At 42.2% G+C, this 22,101-nt stretch overlaps 1 protein-coding gene across 1 annotated transcript in view; it reads right to left on the bottom strand.

Moving 5' to 3' along the window:
• Nucleotides 1-1,140: 1,140 nt before the first annotated feature.
• The window catches only part of LOC126474499 (zinc carboxypeptidase-like), a 50,207-nt gene continuing 29,246 nt past the window's right edge, over nucleotides 1,141-22,101 (bottom strand). The window contains exons 6-9 of the mRNA XM_050101969.1: nucleotides 18,696-18,780; nucleotides 12,254-12,456; nucleotides 11,815-11,899; nucleotides 1,141-1,349 (exon numbers count right to left, since the gene is read on the bottom strand). Of these exons, the coding sequence (XP_049957926.1) occupies nucleotides 1,141-1,349; nucleotides 11,815-11,899; nucleotides 12,254-12,456; nucleotides 18,696-18,780 (582 nt within the window). The remainder of the gene's footprint in view (nucleotides 1,350-11,814; nucleotides 11,900-12,253; nucleotides 12,457-18,695; nucleotides 18,781-22,101) is intronic.

Genomic DNA, 22,101 nt, shown 5'->3' on the forward strand with positions numbered 1-22,101 from the left:
GTTTTCCATTCGCCCCAGTGTTATGCCTCATATCAGCAAATCTCGTATGATATCTTGCACTCTTTTTGATATGGCTTCTTTGGTATAGGCAGAATGACTCCTAAGTCACATTCCTGGAGATCAAATTTCGATGGCGAGTAATGTTAGTGTTTGTGGTGTACAATGTTCTAAAACATTCAGCATATCAGTCCCCAGTGCCATTATTTTCCTAAAATCTTCTGCGGCATTCTTAACTTCTAACTTTGTAATTTTTCTAATTTATTACACCCGTCCATGTAAGTTTGGGTCTCATATATTTCTTCTATATAATGACTCCAAACCATTTTCATTGTCAATGAGTCTTAGCCTACCATACTTTCCCACCGGTAACTTTCGTGCTTACTTCATTGATTTTCTTTAGTTTCTTTCTATGGCAAATTTCTAGCTTGTTTTTACATTTATTCTGTCGTTCCAATTCTTCTGCAAACCCTAACAGGGTAAAAGTAGCTTCTATCCAGAATACGTGTTAAAAAAAAAATTCGAAGCACACTACCTTAGTGTTTAAAGAATTCTGTTGCACAGAGGGAACTTATACTTAGTGGAAAGTCACGGTCGACTTCAGCTACAGAGAAATGAGCAGTGGGACCACTAATTCGTACGAAATAAAATGTTTGTTGCAGCACAATATGAAGGCCATGTTTCTAATTGCACATTCAACCCACCTCCTGAGCAGACCGATGACCTTCGATGTTTCTTTCTTTAAATGGGAACATGTACTATACTTTGTACGGGGAAAGAAGACGTTGTTACCAGATAATGATTATGAAACGTAAATCTTCTATAGGGCTGTAGCAAGACTGAGGTGTTTTCATAGAGGCTTACACAAAATAATATTATGTTGTTAACTGTAATTCGTGAAACACCTACCCCAAAACCTCTTTGACTGCGAGGACTCTTATTTCGCCATACGGATATAAGCAAAATAGTGATGCAACAATGTCGAGTATTGGTGTCTACTGTATTATATTACAGCAGAGACGTCTTCAGATCTCGTCAAGATCGTTAGGAGATGGAAAGGTAGTAGTAGAGGTGAACGAAACACAAATTTTTAGTGGGAACCTAGTTTATTTTTCGTTGGTTACAGTCAGTGGAGAAGGGTCTCTAGTGGAGCTGTTTCTTGCTGCGGGAAGCGGCCAGCACATCCTCGAGGACGGACAGGACGCTGTCGAAGGTCTCCTCACTGGTGGGGATGATCTGGTCGGCGGGCAGAATGAAGCCGTAAAGGCCAGTGTCCCTCAGCTCCCACACGAACGAGTAGCGCAGGCCCAGCGCACCCATCGACCAGTCGATGCTGGTGCCAGCCGCCGGGTCTGCCAACCAGAGAGAGACATATTCAGACATCTGCTCTTCTGCCCTTCTACTCAGTGGTCGGCAGTCCATCGTTTCTGCACTGAGCGTCTTGTAGATAATCGTAGGTAGCTATATTCACAAGGCATTCATATGGTATCCCATAGAGACTATGAACAGAAACTCAATTCAAGTAAAAACAATACCACAAATAATAAATTTTATTCCAAAGTCATTAATGAAGTTCTTAGTAAAAAAATGAAGAAGCAAGTCAGAACCCTACTGTACCCATTGAACAACATGGATAGACCGAAAAGGAAAAGGTGCAGTTTACCTTTTGTGGGAAAAATTTCAAAGCAGAGATGTACAAACACACAAATCAGGAACAAGGAAAACTTAGAACGTAATCCGAAAGAATTAGCAAATTATGTGAATATCTACTTTAGCAGCATTGCAACGAACTTACAGAAAATTTTCCAAAAGATGCTAATCAACCAATACAGAAGCATATAGCAAACTCAATGGTATTGCTTCCAACTACTGAGGAGGAAGTATGCAATGTTGTAAGACAATTAAAGAATAAAAACTCGGCAGGTTTAGATGAAATCCCAATGTGTGTGCTGAAAAAATGCATAAACTGTATCGAAGCTCCACTAACAGAAATCACAAATGAATCCTTCAAAACTGGTTGCTTCCCTGACTATCTGAAGCATGACAAAATTTTACCAGTTCAGAAGAAATGTGATGTAGAAAACGTTGAGAACTACAGACCAATATCCCTAATGTCATGCTTTTCCAAAGTGATAGAAACAATAATGAAAAATAGGCTTCTGAGCTATCTAAGTAAATTCAACCTCCTCTGCAATGACCAGCATGGTTTCAGGCCTGGTAGAGATACAGAATCTGCAATAGTACAATTTACAAAAACAGTTTTATAAGCACTAGACGAGAATAGCTATGTAACTGGCCTTTTACTAGACCTGTCTAAGGCATTTGATACAGTTGACCACCAGAAGCTGTCGCATAAATTAGAGGCACTAGGAGTAAGGGGAGTGGTTCTCAAATGGTTTCGTTCATATCTAGAAAACAGAGTACAGTCGGTAGAGATAACACATGCCTCCAGTGAATCAAAGTACATTGAGAAACATACATCTGATCCACAATATATCAATATTGGGGTCCCTCAAGGAAGTGTACTAGGCCCTGTATTATTTCTGGTATTTATAAATGACTTCCCGCAACATATCAGCCATGGAGAGAAGATATTGTTTGTGGGTGACAGCAACATAGTAATCACCAGTAAGACACCAGCACAAATGTTGGGAAATTCTACTGAAGTGCTGAGGGATGTTCACAAATGGTCTCAGGAAAACAAAGTAATTCTCAACGTAAAGAAAACAAATACAATAAGCTTTAGAATGAACAGAAAACAGAGTCCCTTAAATTTAAAACTAGATAACATCTCCATAGATGATGTACCCACAACAAAATTCTTAGTGTTGCACATTGACAGCCAAATGAAGTGGACTGAACATGCTATGAAACTGTCGAAAAAGATATCCACAACATGTTATGCAATTAGAGTCCTTGTATCTGCATGAAGTAGTGAATGTTTGAGAACTGTATCCTTTAGTTATGTTCATTCAGTAATCAGTTATGGTATTATTTTCTGGGGAAACACTCCTCAGAATTTACAAACAGTATTTAAAATACAGAAGAGAGCAGTAAGAATTATAACAAAAAGCAGTAACAGGGCCCACTGCAGGGAACTTTTCAAAATATTAGAAATTCAAACTGTTCTTTGTTAATTTATATTCCAAACCATAGTGTACATCAAGAAAAATATAGAAAATTATAGCACGAATTGCTGTTTTCATAACTACAGTGCTAAAACAAGTCACTGTCTTCACTTAGACAGGAAGAATAAACATAAGACTCAAAATAGCTTCTTGTATGAAGGTGTAAAACTGTATAATAAACTACCGCAGACAGTAAAAGAAACATATAACATGTACGGCTTTAAGAAGAATCTTAAATTGTTTTTCCAGGAACACTGCTTTTACACTGTAGTGACTTCCTTTGTACAAAATGATTGTAAATAGCTTTTGTTGCACAATATTTTGATAAGGAGCAAAAATGATTGTAAATAACATATATGTCACAATGTTTAGCTACATGTAACAACAAACTGTATAAATATATGAATGTACGTAACTGACAACATCCATACATTTTAAAATGTCCACGGATGGCTAAATAAATAAATAAATAAACAACCTAAGCAATATTTTAAAATTATAGGGTTTCTCAGTACTTTCCTACGTCCCACAGAGAGTAAGAAAGATGCCTATTCAATTGAAATCATAAAGAACCAGACATCGTGGAAGGCAGTGCTTGTAAGATCATCAGCAGAGAGTATCAGTGTCGCTGTATTGGATGGAGTGGAAGGTCAGTCTGCTCTAGGCTCAGAAAACGCCACAGAATTTGGAGATTAAGGAATGTAGATTCAGCCTTTGCCAAACATTGTGTGAATGAAATCCACACACACACACACACACACACACACACACACACACAATAGATTTAGAAGTCCTACATATAGAAAGAAAGAGTGTGAAGCTCACGAAGTTACATATTCTAGTGTTACGAAATACGTAGACTGAATTAATAGACGCAATTGTTTTTCACCACTCGTAGACAACATTGCAACTCCTACATAGAAGAAGAAGCTTGGTGCCTTCATTCACAAATCAAAAATTTGCTTTTATGTACATAGCTCTATTCAAATATACTCGTACGTTTAGTCGTTTATTGTAAATGCTGTGCGAATGAATTTCGTAAATGCTGCTTTAAAGAATTTTTGTAAATCCACGTGTAATTTGTCAAAATTGTCAACATACATAACTTTTAAACTTTAAGTCATGAATCGAGAGATTTAAAAAGCTGACGTGTATATCATAGCTTCTTTCTCATTTTCGGGATCAGTTATGTGTTAGAAAATAGCCTTATAACCCGAAAACTAGGTCGTATAGTAATAATAAAATTTGTGAAACAAGGCTAAAAATGTATTACGTTTAGCTAATGCAATGTACGCTGATGAGGAAAAACGTTATGACCACCTGCTTAATAGCTTGTTTGTCCGTCTTTGGTACGAAATACATCATTGATTCTGCGTATCATGGATCCGACAGTTTGTTGGTAGCTGTGTGGAGGTATGTGGTATTAGATGTCTACGCACAAGTTACGTAATTTGCGCAAATAACGGGCCGCTGATTTGCGTACGAGGTGATAGCGTCCGGTAGCGATCCAGGTGATATCCATAGGATTTACATCAGGCGAATTTGTTCGCTGAGACATTAGCGTGAGTTCACTACGATGCTCCTCAAACCACTGTTGCACGGTTCTGGCTGCGAGACGCGGACAATTATACCGCTGAAAGTAGACATCGCCGTCGGGGGAGAATCAAGCATGAATGCAGATGGTTCGCAACTGTCAGCTTGTCTTCAATTACTACCATACGTCCCAAGCAGGCACAGAAGAACGTCTCCCGTAGCATAATACTGCTCCCACTAGCCTGCGTTAATGCCGTGGTGTACGTTTCGAGACACCGTTCACCACGATGGCGGGGTTTGTGGAGACGACCAGTGACCTAGTGTAGCAAAATGTGATTCACCCGAAGAGCCGACACGTTTCCATTGATCGCCGGTCGAAACGCGATGATCTCTGGCCCACTGCAATTGTAATTGACGATGTCATTGAGTCAACATGTGAACACGTAGAGATGGTCTACTGGGGAGCTCCATCTTCAGTAGTGTACCATTAACAGTGTGCTACTGGGCACAGATACGGCAAATCACTATCTACCCCACTTTACAGATCAGGCAAGCCACCTAACCCACGTTCTCTGAAGAGTCGTTGACGTTTAACCATTTATAGCCTAGTGGTAGTTTCATTGTCCTTCTGCCTCTTTCCCCAGATGCTCACGACAGTACCTCGTGAGTATTTGACTAGCTTCGCCGTTTTAGCGATTCTCGATAACAGGCTCCGCGTGATAATAATGTGCCATATGCTAAAGTCGCTTATCTCAATGGATTTTCTCACTTACAAAACATATCGTCGCTAGGGCAATGCCCCGTCCGTGTCTGCTCCTCTTACATACTTTTTTACCACGTCGTGTGCCCGTGACGCCACAAAGCGGCATCCAGCGTCGAGGTGTACAATGGTCATAATGCTTTGGCTTATCACCGTATAATGTTTCACCAAAAACCCACAGCTGAATCAATGAAAATGGATAAGAAAATTTAATATGTGCACAGTTGCTAACGTTACGGTTTAGGCAATCCTGAACAAATATCGGCTTGTACCATCAGTGGTGAGGGCAGCAAACTCACACAGAAGACGGCCCGATACGTACACGTTGTTCGTTGTACTGATTCAGGTGGCGGCCGGCCTGTGTGATGGAGTCGTGTCAGGGACCTCTGAGCGTTGACGACAGTCCTGAGCTGCGCGCACCGATTGCCGGCTTTTCGTTTGTCTGCCACTTCTCGGTGTTACGCACAGCGAACGGGGACCGCACGGAAGTTATGGGGCAACGGTCATCGGGGACAGGTTCTCGATCTGTCGTTACCACCATGCCGTGTACCGAATACAGCGCCCAAACAGAATCTGTAGATTCACCAGCAAAGGTAGGAACGTGTCAGCTTGACATTTTCTCGCTGGTGTGTGTCTGAAATTCGACTATCCGGGGACATTAAAATGGTGCTCAACTAAGGCTGCTATAGGAGGCTGTCTTCCACGTCATGTTTATGTTGTCCGTGGAATTTTTTGATGTTGCCTACAGTACGTAAGCTGGTCTCTCCCACAAGTCTGGGACCCTGTTATACATGTCAATCTCCTCCTCGTTCACTCTTGTTTGCTGAAATTAGTATTAAATGTCAGTTGCCATGTACTTGCGTCTGTAATCACGTGTTTAAGTGTTGCAAGGAACTAACAAACTCTATTGAGAAGTAGAGATTTCCAAGTGCCTCAGGTTACGGTTGAACATACCAGACGTTCTTTTGTAGAGTTGTATGTGAACATAGTAAGTATAGTGCACCAGTGGCGTTAAAATATGAAGGTTCTCTAGTTTGTCCCAAGTGAATTGATGTACACGCCATTTATGCTCTTGTGTGAATATTCACTTCAAAGTGTTTGCTAAAACATTTGTCTCAATATTTTGAGTTTTAATATTGGCCATTAGCACTCAGTTATCTTCTTTCCTGTATGATTGTGCTTTGATAACATGTCTGCGTCTGTTTTTATTATTTGTTGTTTTAATATAAAGTTCATGAGAGATTAAAGACATACGTTTTGATGTCAGTTATAAGACTAAAGATTCGTTGTGTTGCAGCTACACGTAATAAATATAGTTCGAGACCTATATGCTTTTATCAGCCAGCGTGAATTCGTTCTTGCAATAATGTGTGAAGTTCAGTTACGGCTTCTATTAATAAATGATGAAAAATTGGTTCAGTAACGGCACCGGCATCTTGCACTCTACACTCCCACATTTCTTGTCGTTTCATCCCTACTATTCACACAAAGTGCCATATTTAAATCATGATGACTTCAGACCATGCACTGGTTTGGGATACCGTATGATGCAGCGCTTCATGTTAGAGTATACTTATTCCTGCCTAGGTATTATTCTCAGCTGAAACCTGTTTCACCAGGGACAAAATGATCAAAAGTCGCAATAATCAGTCAGTCATTGACAACGGCCTCACTACGGTTGTGAAGAGGCGTCGAATAAATTTACAGTGAACGTAGTAACGCAGTCAGTCAGTAGATCGGTTTCTGTTTCAATCCCATTTCACCATACCAGTGTACACTGTATGTATGAGAGAGAAAACTCCTTCCGTATGTGTATCTGATTCCATCAAGACGGAGGCCCTCCGAATTTGCGTATCTTAAAAAAATGGCTCTGAGCACTATGGGACTTAACTACTGTGGTCATCAGTCCCCTAGAACTTAGAACTACTTAAACTCAACTAACCTAAGGACATCACACACATCCATGCCCGAGGCAGGATTCGAACCTGCGACGTAGCAGTCGCGCGGTTCCGGACTGCGCGCCTAGAACCGCTAGACCACCGCGGTCGGCGCATATCTTACTCATAAGTACAAGAGCCTGAGGTTTACACTAAATTCTTTGAAGTGCACATCTTTCCAACGCCATCTCCTCTATTTTTACCAGGTGAACAATTCTTTGCCGGAAAACTTAACCAGCTTTCAGTAAGAAGGACTAAGTTTTTACTAGATTTCTATCCTGACAAGTCCTTCCACTGACGATGATACCACTGGAAAACGTTTTTTTTTTTCATTTATTCCGATTTTCCGGCACAACTCATTTGCTGCAGGTTATTGCTATGTATCAACGTCCCACTGATAAAGGGAAGCCTACTACAGGTATACGGAATTCCTATAACTACATATTATACCTGTATGTTGTAAGTTGTATGTTGTGCTTTCTTCACGTTGTATAGTTAATCCCCGGCTCCTTACTGTAGGATCGAAGTAGTTCGCGTCTGCAGACAGGCAACCCAGTGAAAAGATTCGTAATGTGGCCTGCTATGGCGTCTTCCAGGACAATTCGTGTCAATGAACTGCACGCACGTATTGACGTTCGCCGCATCACAAACGGTACACATACTGACCAACTGTAACGTTAATTACAAACTCGGAGAGATTCTCTACCCACTGATGTATGTCTGTTTTCTGTATGTCTCGTAGTTTTTGTGCAGAGCTTTCTATGAATGACTCTGTACTGTCCATCCAAAATGTTCCGAGACTGAATTTGCTCCTTATGTCGGCACAGCAACTACGGTGATAGCTTGAACTAAGAACCGTGGAAAACAGAAGTGCATTCGACCAGTCAGATGAAGATGTGGTGGGCGTGCGACTGTAGTGTCTGAGAGTTGTTGTGTCACAAACCGAAATGGAGCAACATCTTTAACTCAACTGCTCACACATTCTCCAGAATGTTTTGAAAAACGGACATGGGTGTCCAAAGTTTCTCCAGCACACCACACGGAAACAGCGACATGGACGCCTGTCGCATCATGAGCGAAATGCAAATCGCGGACCATTCTTTTCGGGAGAAAATCATCGGGGGTGAGAAGACTTGGTGTGATCAATATAACCTACTACAAAACGTCAAAGCGTAGAAATTCAGATGAAGATTTAACGCTTTGATACAATTTTTGACATTCAAGTCAGTGTGACGCATGAGCTGAACAACATCCCAAAGAAGCACTTTTCTGGAACGTGATTGTTTGAACGTTCTGTGCGTTGTATTCAAGTGGAAGCAGACTATGTAGTACATCCAAAGCTTTAAAACCACCCTTTTAACGTTTTCCAATTTATTAGTAATACAGACTCTAAATTTTTTGCACTGGCCCATCATTCCCTGTGTTTGAAAAGGAACCGACGGGAAACTTTTTTTTTCTTTTTTTCGTGTTGTTATTTCTGAGTACGATGTTAACAAAAGTAGTCATACATTAATATCTTTAATCCCAAACAAATTCATCTTGAAAGTGTTGAATGCATGTTTGCATGTTCCTGCGACATCTATAGTGGTGATCAACAGTGCTTCATCTTAGACAAGCAATCATGAACTGTGAACACTGATACACATCGCTGTGAGCACATCACAGATTATTTATTAGTGCTTTTCAAGATGGAGCCACAACATCAACGCAGGAGGCGTTGTAGCTTTTGAGACTTAAGCTGTTGATGCATTTCTTATTCAAGACCGCGCAGCTCTTGAAATGTTTATGTTCGACAATTGGCTCATCATCTCAGAATAGTCAGTTTAGGACCATTTCCGTAATTTTCACTCTAAATATCTTAAACAATTTGTAAAACGTTTGAATTCCAACAGTTGGCTGATGCTCCCTAAATCCGTGATACTCCAGCGTTTACCTTTTTCCTTACCCAACATCCAAGAACTGTAGATATTTAAGTTTCACAATTAAATTGCTTTCTGTCACTGCCATAAGATTAAAGGAAATATTAATATTAAGCAGGTACCGGAGATTACATGTATGGGCTACTTCAAGCCATATGTAAATACGGAAACAGCGACATGGACGCCTGTCGCATCATGAGCGAAATGCAAATCGCGGACCATTCTTTTCGGGAGAAAATCATCGGGGGTGAGAAGACTTGGTGTGATCAATATAACCTACTACAAAACGTCAAAGCGTAGAAATTCAGGCCGTACTGAAAAATCCTTACCCAAGGATTTCATTTTTTGGTACTGCTTAGTAAAGGAAGCCTAGAGAACACAGGGCACCCATTTATCTGATGACCGCACGCCCAGTAGTTGTCTTTGCCAGCCACCGGAGCCGTGAAAGCCGGTCGACTGGGCCCTACGTCTCAGTTGTAATGTCGCACTACGCGCATTGTCCGCCAGCGTCATTCGAACAGTGAAACAAACATCACGATTGTAACAATGAAGTCTGTGAACGCAACAATGGCAAGGCCAAATTATTTCATTCCACAGCAAGGACGATTTGTATGCGTGTGCAGAGCCCGCTAGTATTGTTCGGAGATTGTTTGAACAGAAGTTTCCAGGTCCTCGAATTCCGAGTCGTGATGCAGTTCACAAATTGGTGAATAAATTTCGTGGAACAGGAAGCTTTCATGACAAGAAACACAGACAACTACATACAGTGTTCACTGCCCATCTGGATGACATAGCATATCATCTGTAAGATAAAAAACCTCTTAGACATTTTTCACAGCAAACGCAAATTTCTTGCATCTTTGAACAAAGAGCTGAAAAGTTACTTGGGTTAACGACCAATAAAGTACAGTAATGCAAGAACTTAAACCTGGTTGTCCTGTGCACGGAGTTAGGTTTTGTGAATGGTTTCTGAAACAAGTGCTTGACGGTGAAACGCGTTCTTACCTCATTCTGTTTTCAGAAAAGCCTGGTTTTATTTGCACGGGTTTGTTAATTACCAAAACTGTCGACATTGGAGCGCCAATAGATCTGTTCTGCGTCCTGAGAAACTCTTTCACGACCAGAAAATTGTAGGGTTGTGTGCAATTAGTGATGACTGAATAATAGGCTAAGTTTTGTATAATGGCAAAGTTAACGGTGAAAGTGATGTGCAAAACATTCTGCAACCGTTTTTTAATGAATTGAGTGAAAGTGAACGAAACTTCTCGTGTTTTCAACAGGATTCGGCAAAGCTCATACGACCAATGTTTCTTTGCACTCATTTCATGATGTGTTCCATGATAGACTGATTTGCAACGATATTTGGCCTGCTCGAAATCCCGATTTAATCTCGTGTGATTTCTATTGTTTACGGAGCACTAAACGATAAAGTGTACACCATAAATCCACATAATCTACAGGAATTCAAGGATAATATCCGCGAGTCAAGTAATTCAGTTTCTAAGAGAGAATTACATCGTGTGGTGAATAATTTCTTCTTAAGTAGATGTTAGAAATTCGTGGAAAATAATGACAGACCGACCCAGCATTTCCATGAATTACATAGGCAAGTACAAAATTTATTTAAGTATATTTTACATTTAGTACTGCGTTTGTAGACGCTTGACACGGCATCTAATTCGCCGGGCAACGGAGCGCTTGTTATCCGCCATCTACATCGCTGTACGTGTGGCCTCAGATAAATGGATCACTCCGTACGTAAAAAGATCTTTGACTGCACTATGAACGCTACAAATCCAACTTTGGTACCGGCATCTGGTTTTGCACTAATCTGGTGAAATTGCTGTAGATGCCACCACGTTAATAAGTACTGCCTTATTAAAATAATATCACCTACATTGGCGAAACATACAAACGAAACACTTGTACTGGCCGCTGACTGAACGTGTCAGTTACTCCTCATTAGTTGAAGTAAGCCTGGTGTGGTTTGCTCTTTCTCGAACGAAGCGTCCGTTAAGAGAAAACCGTTTCTAATCGTATGATGCCGGACGCCACTGCATCTAAAAAAAAAATGGCTCTGAGCACTATGGGACTCAACTGCTGAGGTCATTAGTCCCCTAGAAGCTAGAACTAGTTAAACCTAACTAACCTAAGGACATCACAAACATCCATGCCCGAGGCAGGATTCGAACCTGCGACCGTAGCGGTCTTGCGGTTCCAGACTGCAGCGCCTTTAACCGCACGGCCACTTCGGCCGGCACTGCATCTCATTCGAGAAATAAAGTTCTTATGTCCAGATTCAAGAAATAGAAACATTTGTTCTGACTAAAGTCGTCTGTCGACGAAAAGTATAAAATAAAGACAGACAGATAGAGAGTCTTAGAGAGAGAACACATTCTGTTGGTATGAATCATTTTTTTGTCTTCCATCAACGCGGCGGAGAAAATCACCTCCGTCTAGAGACAGTGTTGTTAAATTAAGTACTTTATACATGGTTGGTTTCGTTAGACATAGTAGTTACCTCACTGTGCGATACTTACAGATAGCGTCGACGATGCTGCCGACGGTGTACTGGGTACCGTATCTGGTTGCCAGAACCTGGGCTGCTTTCTCAACAATTTGTTGCTGTAACAGAGAATAATGTCTGCTTAGTGTTGACATACTAGATTATTTTCGAGATATTCCAACAGAAAACTCCAGCCGTATTATTCGTCTTTCGCCCGTAGGTTACCACAGTTAAAGAGTATTACTGAACAGATGCATTTCGCTTTTCATTATAAAGCATCTTCTGCTGCGGTGGATGACCATGCAAACAAACGTATCAACTTATTACCCCTTCATTCAATTAAGTGTTTCTGCACTTCGGCCGAACATACTAAAATGTCCATCGCCTTGAGTGTCATACTGTAACTGGTGTGAGTGTGGGTCTAGTGCCGATTGAGACAGCTTTAAGTTAACAAAAAATGTAGCGCCACTCACCAGTTCGGCGGCGTTGTCGGCGACGACGTTGGACAGGCCGTAGGGGTACATGAGCAGCTGCGAGTAGCTGTGGAAGCTCAGGTAGACCTGCAGGTCGCTGCCCAGGCCGGTGAGGAACTCAGACAGGGTCTTGGTCTCCACCTCGGAGAAAGCCTCCGACCCGGCGAACGCCTCGGAGCACGAGATGGAGCTAGCGCCCTCCTCTGTGAAGATCCAACGACTCCTCAGTTTTCAGCACTACAGAGCGTTCCTAATTAAGAAAGTTCTGTTCATTGAGCAAAGCATTTGTTATGGAAATAGACTCGCCATAGCTATTCTTAGCTTTCATTCTTCGTGACTGGTTTCGGTGCCGCAGCCACATTCTCACGCAATCATTCCTGCCATCGGCCAAACCGTAAGCCTGGGATCCGGCATCACCAATGGTCACACCGAAACTACTCTGGCATTCCTATGAAATCTTAGTTTAACTGTAGCCGGTTGTGATGCCGGATCCAAACTTGATAGTTTAGCGATCGGATGATAAAATCTTCGATATTTATCCAGTATCACGGACTTCGAACGTGGTCAGGTGATTGGGTGTCGCTTGTTTGTACGTCTGTACGCGAGATTTCAACACTCCTAATCATCTCTTTATCCACTAGACCTTTTGCTTAGTTACACTATGTGATCAAAAGTATCCGGACACCTGGCTGAAAATGACTTACAAATTCGTGGTGCCCTCCATCAGTAATGCTGGAATTCAGTATGGTGTTGGCCCAATCACAACCTTGATGATAGCTTCCACTCTCGCAGGCATACGTTCAATCAGGTTTTTTAGGCAATGGAAGCTCATTCTACACAGAGTGCTGCACTGAGGAGAGATATCGATGTCGGTCGGTGAGACCTGGCACGAAGTCGGCGTTCCAAGACATCCTAAAGATGTTCTATAGGATTCCTGTCAGGACTCTGAGCAAGCCAGTCCATCCCAGGGATGTCTTTGTAGAGTAACCACTCCGCCACAGGCCGTGCACTATGAAAAGGTGCCTGATCGTGTTGAAAGATGCAATCGTCATCCCCGAATTGCTCTTTAACAGTGGGAAGCAAGAAGGTACTTAAAACATTAATGTCGGCCTGCGCTGTGGTAATACCGCGCAAAACAATAAGGGGTGCAAGTCCACTTCATGAAAAACACGACCACACTATAACACCAACGCCTCCGAATTTTACTGTTGGCGTTACAAACGCTGGCAGATGACGTTCACCGGACATTCTCCATGCCCACACCGTGCTGTCGGGGCACCACATTGTGTCCCGTGATTCATCACTCCACACAACGTTTTTCCACTGTTCAGTCGTCCAATGTTTAAACTCCTTACACCAACCGAGGCATCGTTTGGCACTTACCAGCGTGATGTGTAGCTTATTAGCAGCAGCTCGAGCATGAAATCCAAGTTTTATCACCTCTCGCCTAACTGTCATAGTGTTTTCAATGGATCCTCGTGCAGTTTGGAATTCCTGTGTGATGGTCTGGATATATGTCTGCCTGTTACACATTACAACCCTCTTCAACTGTCGGCGGTCTCTGTCAGTCAACAGGCGAGGTTGGCCTGTACGCTTTTTCTAGGGATGTTCAGGAGTGTGGAAATCTCGCGTACAGACGTATGAGACAAGTGACACCCTATCACCTGACCTCGTTCGGAGTCCGTAAGTTCCGCGTAGCGCCCCATTCTGCTTTTTCATGATGTCTAATGACTACTGACGTCGCTGATACGGAGTACCTGGTAATAGGTGGCAGCACACTGCAGCTAATGCGAGAAACGTATGTTTTTGTGGTGTCCGGATACTTTTGATCAGATAGTGTATATTATGGTAACAGGTCGGCACAGCCTGTGCAATATAGGAACAGGAATCTGTGGAAGAAACGTAACTTTGTTCTCGGGAAACCGTGACTGTGCAATAATGAGCTACCCCTATCGTGTATCGGATGTAGGAATCATGAGCATACGATAAGAAACGCTTGGGCAAATATTGAGACATTTAGAAAGTCATTTTCCCCTTGATTCTTATACAACCGGGACAGTGAAAAGTAGCTGTACATGCTAACTTTCATTGATGATTGCCTTAGATGATTTTGTTACTGTTCATGCAGTTAGGTATTGATTAAGCATGAGGAAATAATTTCATTCCATTCTTAGAACAATTCGAAGTGTTATGTTTCATTCTATTGAATTGCTTTAGTTAATTTTTGGTGCGAAATATCTGGAGAGGGACTTTGGCTTTGTTCATGCTGAACAAGACCATGTGCCTTCAACGATGGACTTCCTCTTGGTTTATTATGTTCCGTGTTTAACTTGATAATAGTGTACGACATTAAATTTCTCTAAGCTGTTTTTCGATCTGAATAATTTCTTGCGTTTTGTCCACTCCTCAAGTTCGTTATTTAATGAGCCAGATGTGAAATGTTATAGTGAGTTTGCAACTGTTCATACGAGTTTATTCAAAAATGGCTCTGAGCACTATGGGACTCAACTGCTGAGGTCATTAGTCCCCTAGAACTTAGAACTAGTTAAACCTAACTAACCTAAGGACATCACAAACATCCACGCCCGAGGCAGGATTCGAACCTGCGACCGTAGCGGTCTTGCGGTTCCAGACTGCAGCGCCTTTAACCGCATGGCCACTTCGGCCGGCATACGAGTTTATTGTCTTCAATAGGCATTCGTATTCGTGTTACACTTTTCCGCAAATTAGCTCTCGCAACGCAGGACTTTATTCTCGTATTTTGATATATGGGGCTGTGAATGAGATCACGAGATTAAAGGCATAGGCCATTCCATTATTCCCTCCCCCCCTCCCCCCTCCACCAAGTATGAAGTGGTATCCGCGTACAGATTGGAGTACACATGTTTTACATAGCGTCTTTAGTTTTTTGTGTTCAAGAAGTGAGCAGTTCGGATGTTTATTGTTGTTAGTTCCTAAGTGTAGACGTGTCAAGAAAGAACATGAGACACTTTACCAAAATTGCAGCTGTGATGACTCGGACGAAGGTGTTGTGCCTTCCGATTAGCCAGTCCAGCTGTCATTTTTAAAATACCAGCTGGCCCGTTTGCAGCAACATTTTCGAATAAGGAAATCCTTCTTATGGCTGTTAGAGAGAGCAGAGGCAATGTCAAGTGTAATGGCGTGGTTGAGGGATTATTTTTGTTCAGTTGTGCTTATTATGATGTATTGTGCAGAATTATACATTCAAACAGTGTACATGACTGTATACTGTACAAACTGATTAGCCAAAACGATACGACCACCCACTTAAAAGCGTGGAAATCAATTCAGCGGTGATTCTACGTGCCACGGTTTCGACAAGTACTTAAAAGCTTTACAGAGGTTTGTGGCACCAGATGCCTACGCTCAGGTCGCACATTTCCCGTAATTTACGGGCGGTTGGTTTGTGGGCGCGGAGCTGGCACCCGATAGCGTGACGGTTGGGTTTCATAAAATTCAGATAAGCCGAATCTGCTGCCAAGACATTAACGTGAGTTCACTACCATGCTCCTCAAACCATTGCAGCACGATTCTGGCCTCGTGACATTGACAGTTATCGTCCTGGAAGATTCCATCGCTGTTGAGGAACACATCAAGCATAAGCGGTTACAAGTGGTCCCTAAAAATGTTCACATAGTCTGCAACTGTCACGATGCCTTCTAATACCGCCATAGGTCCCATGGAGGCCCAGGTGAATGTCCCCCATAACATAATACTGCTCCCACCGGCCTGTATCCCTGGCCTGGTGTAAAAATAAACTAGATTCATCTAAACAGGCGATGCGATTCCGTTCATCCGCGGTCCCATCTCATTGATCCCTTGCCCACTATAATCATAACTGACGATGTTGTTGGGCCAACATGGGAGCACGTATGGATCCTCCACTGTGGAACATCGTTTTCAACACCGTACCCTGAAAAGTGTGCTCCAAAACACTTGTTCCTGCATTAGCACTGTGTCCCGTGGTCAGGTCTTTTATGGACCGGGCAAGCCTCTGGTCCCTATGTTCTGTGATGAGGGACGGATATCCAACTTCTTGTGTTCTTGTGTTTCTGTGTTCTCCAACCACTTTCTATATATACTCCCAACAGTAGCACGCGAACAGCCGATCTTCTTCGTGGTTCCCGACATGTTCGCTCCTAGACGCTGGGCCACAGTAACTTGGCTTTCGACAAAGTTGCTTAAGCCGGCGGATTTCCGCAACTGCACCACTTATCGTCGCAAGAATAACGCCCCATTCGTGTCCGCTCCGCTTATATACACTATGTGATCCAAAGTATCCAGAAGCCCTCAAAAACATTCGTTTTTCGTATTAGGTGCAGTGTGCTACCGCTTACTGCCAGGTGCCGGCCGGAGTGGCCGTGCGGTTCTAGGCGCTACAGCCTGGAGCCGAGCGACCGCTACGGTCGCAGGTTCGAATCCTGCCTCGGATGTGTGTGATGTCCTTAGGTTAGTTAGGTTTAAGTAGTTCTAAGTTCTAGGGGACTGATGACCTCAGAAGATAAGTCCCATACTGTTCAGAGCCATTTGAACCATTACTGCCAGGTACTCCATATCAGCAACCTCAGTAGTCAATATATATCGAGAGAGAGCAGAATGGAGCGCTCCTCGGAATTCACGGATTTTAAAAGTGGTTATGTGATTAGGTGTCACTTGTCTCATAAGTCTGTACACGAGATTTTCACACTCCTAAACATCCCTAGGTCCATAGTGTCCGATGTGATAGTTAAGTGGAGACGTGAACAGACACGTACATCACAAACGCGTACAGGCCGACGTTGTCTGTTGACTGACTGAGACCGCCGACACTTGAAGAGTGTCGTAAAGTGTAATAGGCAGACATCTATCCAGACCATCACACAGGAATACCAAACTGCATCAGGATCCACTGCAAGTACTACTACAGTTAGGGGGAGAGTTGAGAAAACTTGGATTTCCTGGTCGAGCGGCTGCTCATAAGCCACGGATCACGCCTGTAAATGCCAAACGACGCCTTGCTTCGTGTAAGGAGCGTAAACAGTGGAAAAACGTTGTGTGGCCTGACGAATCACGTTACACAATGTGGCGATCCGATTGCAGGGTGTGGGTATGGAGAATGTCCGGTGAACGTCATATGACAGCTTGTGTAGTGCCAACAGTAAAATTCGGAGGCGGTGCTTGCACCCCTTGTTGTTTTGCGTGGCACTTTCACAGCAGAGGCCGACATTAACGTTTTAAGCAGATTACCGCTTCGCACTGTTTAAGAGCAATTCGGGGATGGCGATTGCATCTGCCAATACGATCGAACCTGTGGACGGCCTGTGACAGAATGGTTACACGACGATAACGTCCCTGTAGTGGACTAGGCCTCCACAGAGTCCTGACCTGAAGACTATAGAATATGTCTGGGATGTTTTGGAAAGCCGATTCCTGCCAGGCCTCACCGACCGACATAGATGCCTCTCGTGAGTGTAGCACTCCGTGAAGAATGGGCTGCCGTTCCCCAACAAACCTTTCAGAACCTGATTAAACGTATGCCTGCGAGAGTGGAAGCTGTCATCAAGGCTAAGGGTGGACCAACACCATATTGAATTCCAGCATTACTGATGGAGGGCGCCACGAACTTGTCAGTCATTTTCAGCCAAGTGTCCGGATACTTTAGATCACGTGGTGTACTTCTCTTACCGCGTCACGTGCCCTCAGTGGCACCAGGCAGCATATAACCTCGCGGTAGGCAGTGGTCATAATGTTTTGGCTCATCCGTCTATTAACGTCTTGCAACACATATCTGCAGCCCGTGTGAACTGTTGAAAAGATGCATATTCAGCTTATAGCTGTAGAAGTTTTTATTATACTGTTGCAGTTTCGGCGTTACCCTATTGTCAGACATAAGTAATAAGACGCCATGTCACGCCACAGACGTAAATTATCAAGTTATTTGTAGCGATACAGTGTAGGGTCGTGCTCCACTTTGCAGCAATGGAGGCACCAGCTGTGACCACTCATATTACTTATAACTTACACGGCATTAATTGCGTTTGACAAAAGCATACTGTAGAAACTGCAGTAACACAATAAAAATTTCTACAACCCTAAGTGGAAAATGACGTACAATGAATACTGTAAATACTTCGAGTTCTGCAATATCGTAAGCTGCGTACTACATCCTACACACCCCACTTTTAATTTTTTGTTTTCCTTCATCAAAAACGACATTGCTGTATAGGATTTATCGTTCAGCGATTATAACACTGATGTAACGGGTTCAGGAAACTGTCGGACTAGGGTTCGAACTGGCTGCGCTCAGGGTTTTTTCTATGGAGACTGATAAGACTGCAGAAAACATAGTAAATTATTGATAATTATCAAAGGAAGTTATACCCTGCCGATAACGCTGTAAAAATTTTGCACCGACGCATCAGCTGCTCCTCCGTCCGCTTACCTGCCCAGTGGAAGTCCCAGTTGCGGTTTGGGTCGGCACCCACGCACAGATTGTACGGCTTACGCGTCTTGCGCCACATTCGGTTCTGAAAAAGAAATAAACAACGAGAAGAAATTAATACCATTGTATTACATACGTACACCGGGCATAAATTACATACATACATTAGCCATTCAAGAACCCAGCAAGTTGTGACCAACATCACTGTCAGACTCCATCATGTTCTACCCTATAACGTCGTGTTCCCATTGCCCACTGTTCACTGCAGAGTTTACCATGGGAATGCATGCATTAGGCCGCGCCGTACGGGTGTGCGTTAGGCCGTGCCGTACAATCCGACTAGCGGCCGGTGTTGTTTATGGGACAAAGCATTCGTGCGTACGGATAGTGTTGGACCCACGGGAAATATGGGCCCTGCGACGGACCTGTGACATCAAACTAGTCGCCTTGCCCGACATACTTCGCGAACACTCTTCTACATCGAAGGCCAGGCAAGAAATCAGGATGTCAGTGATAAGATACCCAATAAAGTCTTAACGTTGTCATTAGTGATCGAGAGTGGGAGCGTATTTAACCGCGCATCTACCAAGTGGTAAAGTGGTCTCAGATAACAACTTGCTCGCCGCTGGAGAAGGTCGCCCAGACATCCGTATATCTCGTTGGCCCCAGGTGAGTGTAGATTACGTAACAGGCAAATTCTGTGCATTGAGCTATACGATATGAATCGAACGTAGGCTTTTACGCAAGACATAGGCACTGAAAAACATGTATGGTGAATGGTGAAACACTTACCACTCGTCTGCAATATTATATACAACTGTTTAACAATAAACGGCCAGCATACTTAAATCATCAGCGAAGATATAATTCGCTGTTGCTGTTCATTGAGAATATCTATACAGAACAATGAATGTGAGAGATTAAAATATGACACAAACAGTGAAAACGTTTTCATTGTGGGACCAAATTCAAATAACAAAAGTAAAAAAACACTTACTTGACATGTTACATGCATAAAAAATTATTACTATTATGAAATCATCAGAATCCGTTTTATCAGAAATTACAGCTAGAGATAACAGAAACAAGACTTAAGAACAGAATGGAGTTTCTGAGAAGGACTTGTATAGGAAGCCACTGATCAAGCATTTAAGTAGGAGGGATTGCAGTAAATCATTTACATTGAAAGTAAGGTGAATTTAACTTTTAATATGCTGTTCCATGTTAAAGTAAAACGTAGCTGTTCAGTTCAAATAAATGTATGTGCCTTACGTAAACAAAAGCCTTTGCTGTGGTCAAACAGCTCCTCTGCAGTGCTTGTTTTGTCTAGTATGATCATACAAAAGTAACTCAAGGACTCTCTGCAGTTGTACAATAAAAAGCTAGGAGAAAATGTTGTATCTTCGAAGGCTGTTTAGACTTTCGTTCTGCAATACAAGTTCAACAAATTTTCTTGTCCCATTTTCCAACAATAGCATTCACGCATTGTTATTTGGGCAACAGAATAACTGACGATGTATCACGTTTCGGAACCTACTTCGATGTATCTGCACTCGGTAGCTGCCTAAACAAGCTGGTTTACTATCTGAAAACTTATGTAACATAATTCTATGGCCAAGTAAATGAGAGATCAAACAATTTCTTCATAGTTTCAAAGGAAAATTCTTCCTACTTTCATTTTTTTCAGTCATTTCCGACGGATGATGAGAAGATTTCAAACAGTTTAGACGTCTCTGACAGGTAAGGGAAGCAGATATTTTCGACAAGAGAAGATAAATGTTACGTTTTCTGGTAGTCTTTACACAAACGTCTATTACAAATTCTTACTGATAGTGTCAATAACAGTAAATTAAGTGTTCTTGAAGTTTATTGCTGGTACACGAAGTATTAACAATCTTTCCACAACATACAGTGGCAATAATTGTGCATATACTCAAATTGTTTTACTCTCATTCTAACATACTGCTCAAAAGCTGCAGGTGAGTCTACATGGTACTGCCTTTTCAACATTATATTGCAGTATAGGGGTTCCTCAAGCTGATAGACACAAATGAACTCAAATACGAGACGCAATGCATACTTTTCTATAAATGAAACGTGGTATCGCAGGAATGACAAATGTGATCGAATGAAGCGATCTATGAAATGCCAACATTTGTGAAAGCAAATCTGGGACTCACCCACCGAAATGAACTCAAAGCTAATACTTAACGTAGACTGACTGAAATGGCGCAAGAGTGCGCCTTATAAAGCATCGCTCTGGAATATTAAGCACTTTCGATTATTAAGTTATAGTGTGAAAATCACGTAGGTTAAAATGATCGTTTCTAACTGGTAGTTTAAACCGTGGCGGATTACCGCTATTCTCTTACTTGAGTAAATGGCGTGACCTGTGCATCTTTCCAGTCTTTCTGCTGGATATGACTGCTCAGTATGGAGCTGTTATATCAACACACTCAGAAGGGAAGATAACTGGTATACAATCTGGTCTGAAATACTTGCCTTTATTTTATGATTCAAGATGCTTCGCTGAACTAAGAGGGTCACTTGTAACTTATGCTGGGAGCTGTTCCTAATTCGAATTCTGGAATATTTACTTCGTTTTCTTTGATGAATGAACTTCGGAGAACTGTGTTTAGTAACTCTCCTTTACTGGTACTGTTATCAGTAACATCACCATTTAAATCACCCAGTGAAGGTATTGATTGTATCTTGGAGATGGTGTCCTTTACATACGATAGAAACCTTTTCGACATTCAGCAATTTCGAAACAAAGTTTACCTGAGGAGTAACATCACCATTGAAATCACCCAGTGAAGTTATTGTGTCTTGACGATGGTGTCCTTTAGATACTATAGAAACCTTTTCGATTTTCAGTAGATTTCGAAACAAAATTTCCCTAAGGATACTATTAAAAGCATTTGGCATTCAAGTCCGAGCTAAATTTCGAGCTTCTGTAAAACGTCGCCCAACTTCGAGATTTTGGGTTCTTTTGGATACTTTTTCGGCTTCTGCAACAGTATTCCGAACTTATAACGATCCTACGCCCTCTTATTTATTCGTAAATATAGTGTTCTCGTATCGTCTTTTATTGCAAGTGTCCGGTCACGCCTCTTAAACAGCATGGCCTTGCTACAACCTTTGCTTGTTTTTCGTAACATCTAACTTTGGACTCGCGAATAAAAGTAATATTAACATTCTGAACACTATTTTAGATTATACTGAACTCTCTTACTCACGTTTGTACCATTCTGTATATTAAATACGCTATCGTAAATCTTCCACAAAGTCCAGCAGAGAACCTAGGTGGGCGTAGTATCCAGAAGCAAAGTATACACTTAACTTCTTACCTAAAATTATCTTTCTTATAATTAATGTTTTCCACTAAAGCACAGTGTCAGCATTT

Source organism: Schistocerca serialis, chromosome 4 (genome assembly GCF_023864345.2).
Source record: "Schistocerca serialis cubense isolate TAMUIC-IGC-003099 chromosome 4, iqSchSeri2.2, whole genome shotgun sequence".
Lineage (NCBI taxonomy): Eukaryota > Metazoa > Arthropoda > Insecta > Orthoptera > Acrididae > Schistocerca > Schistocerca serialis.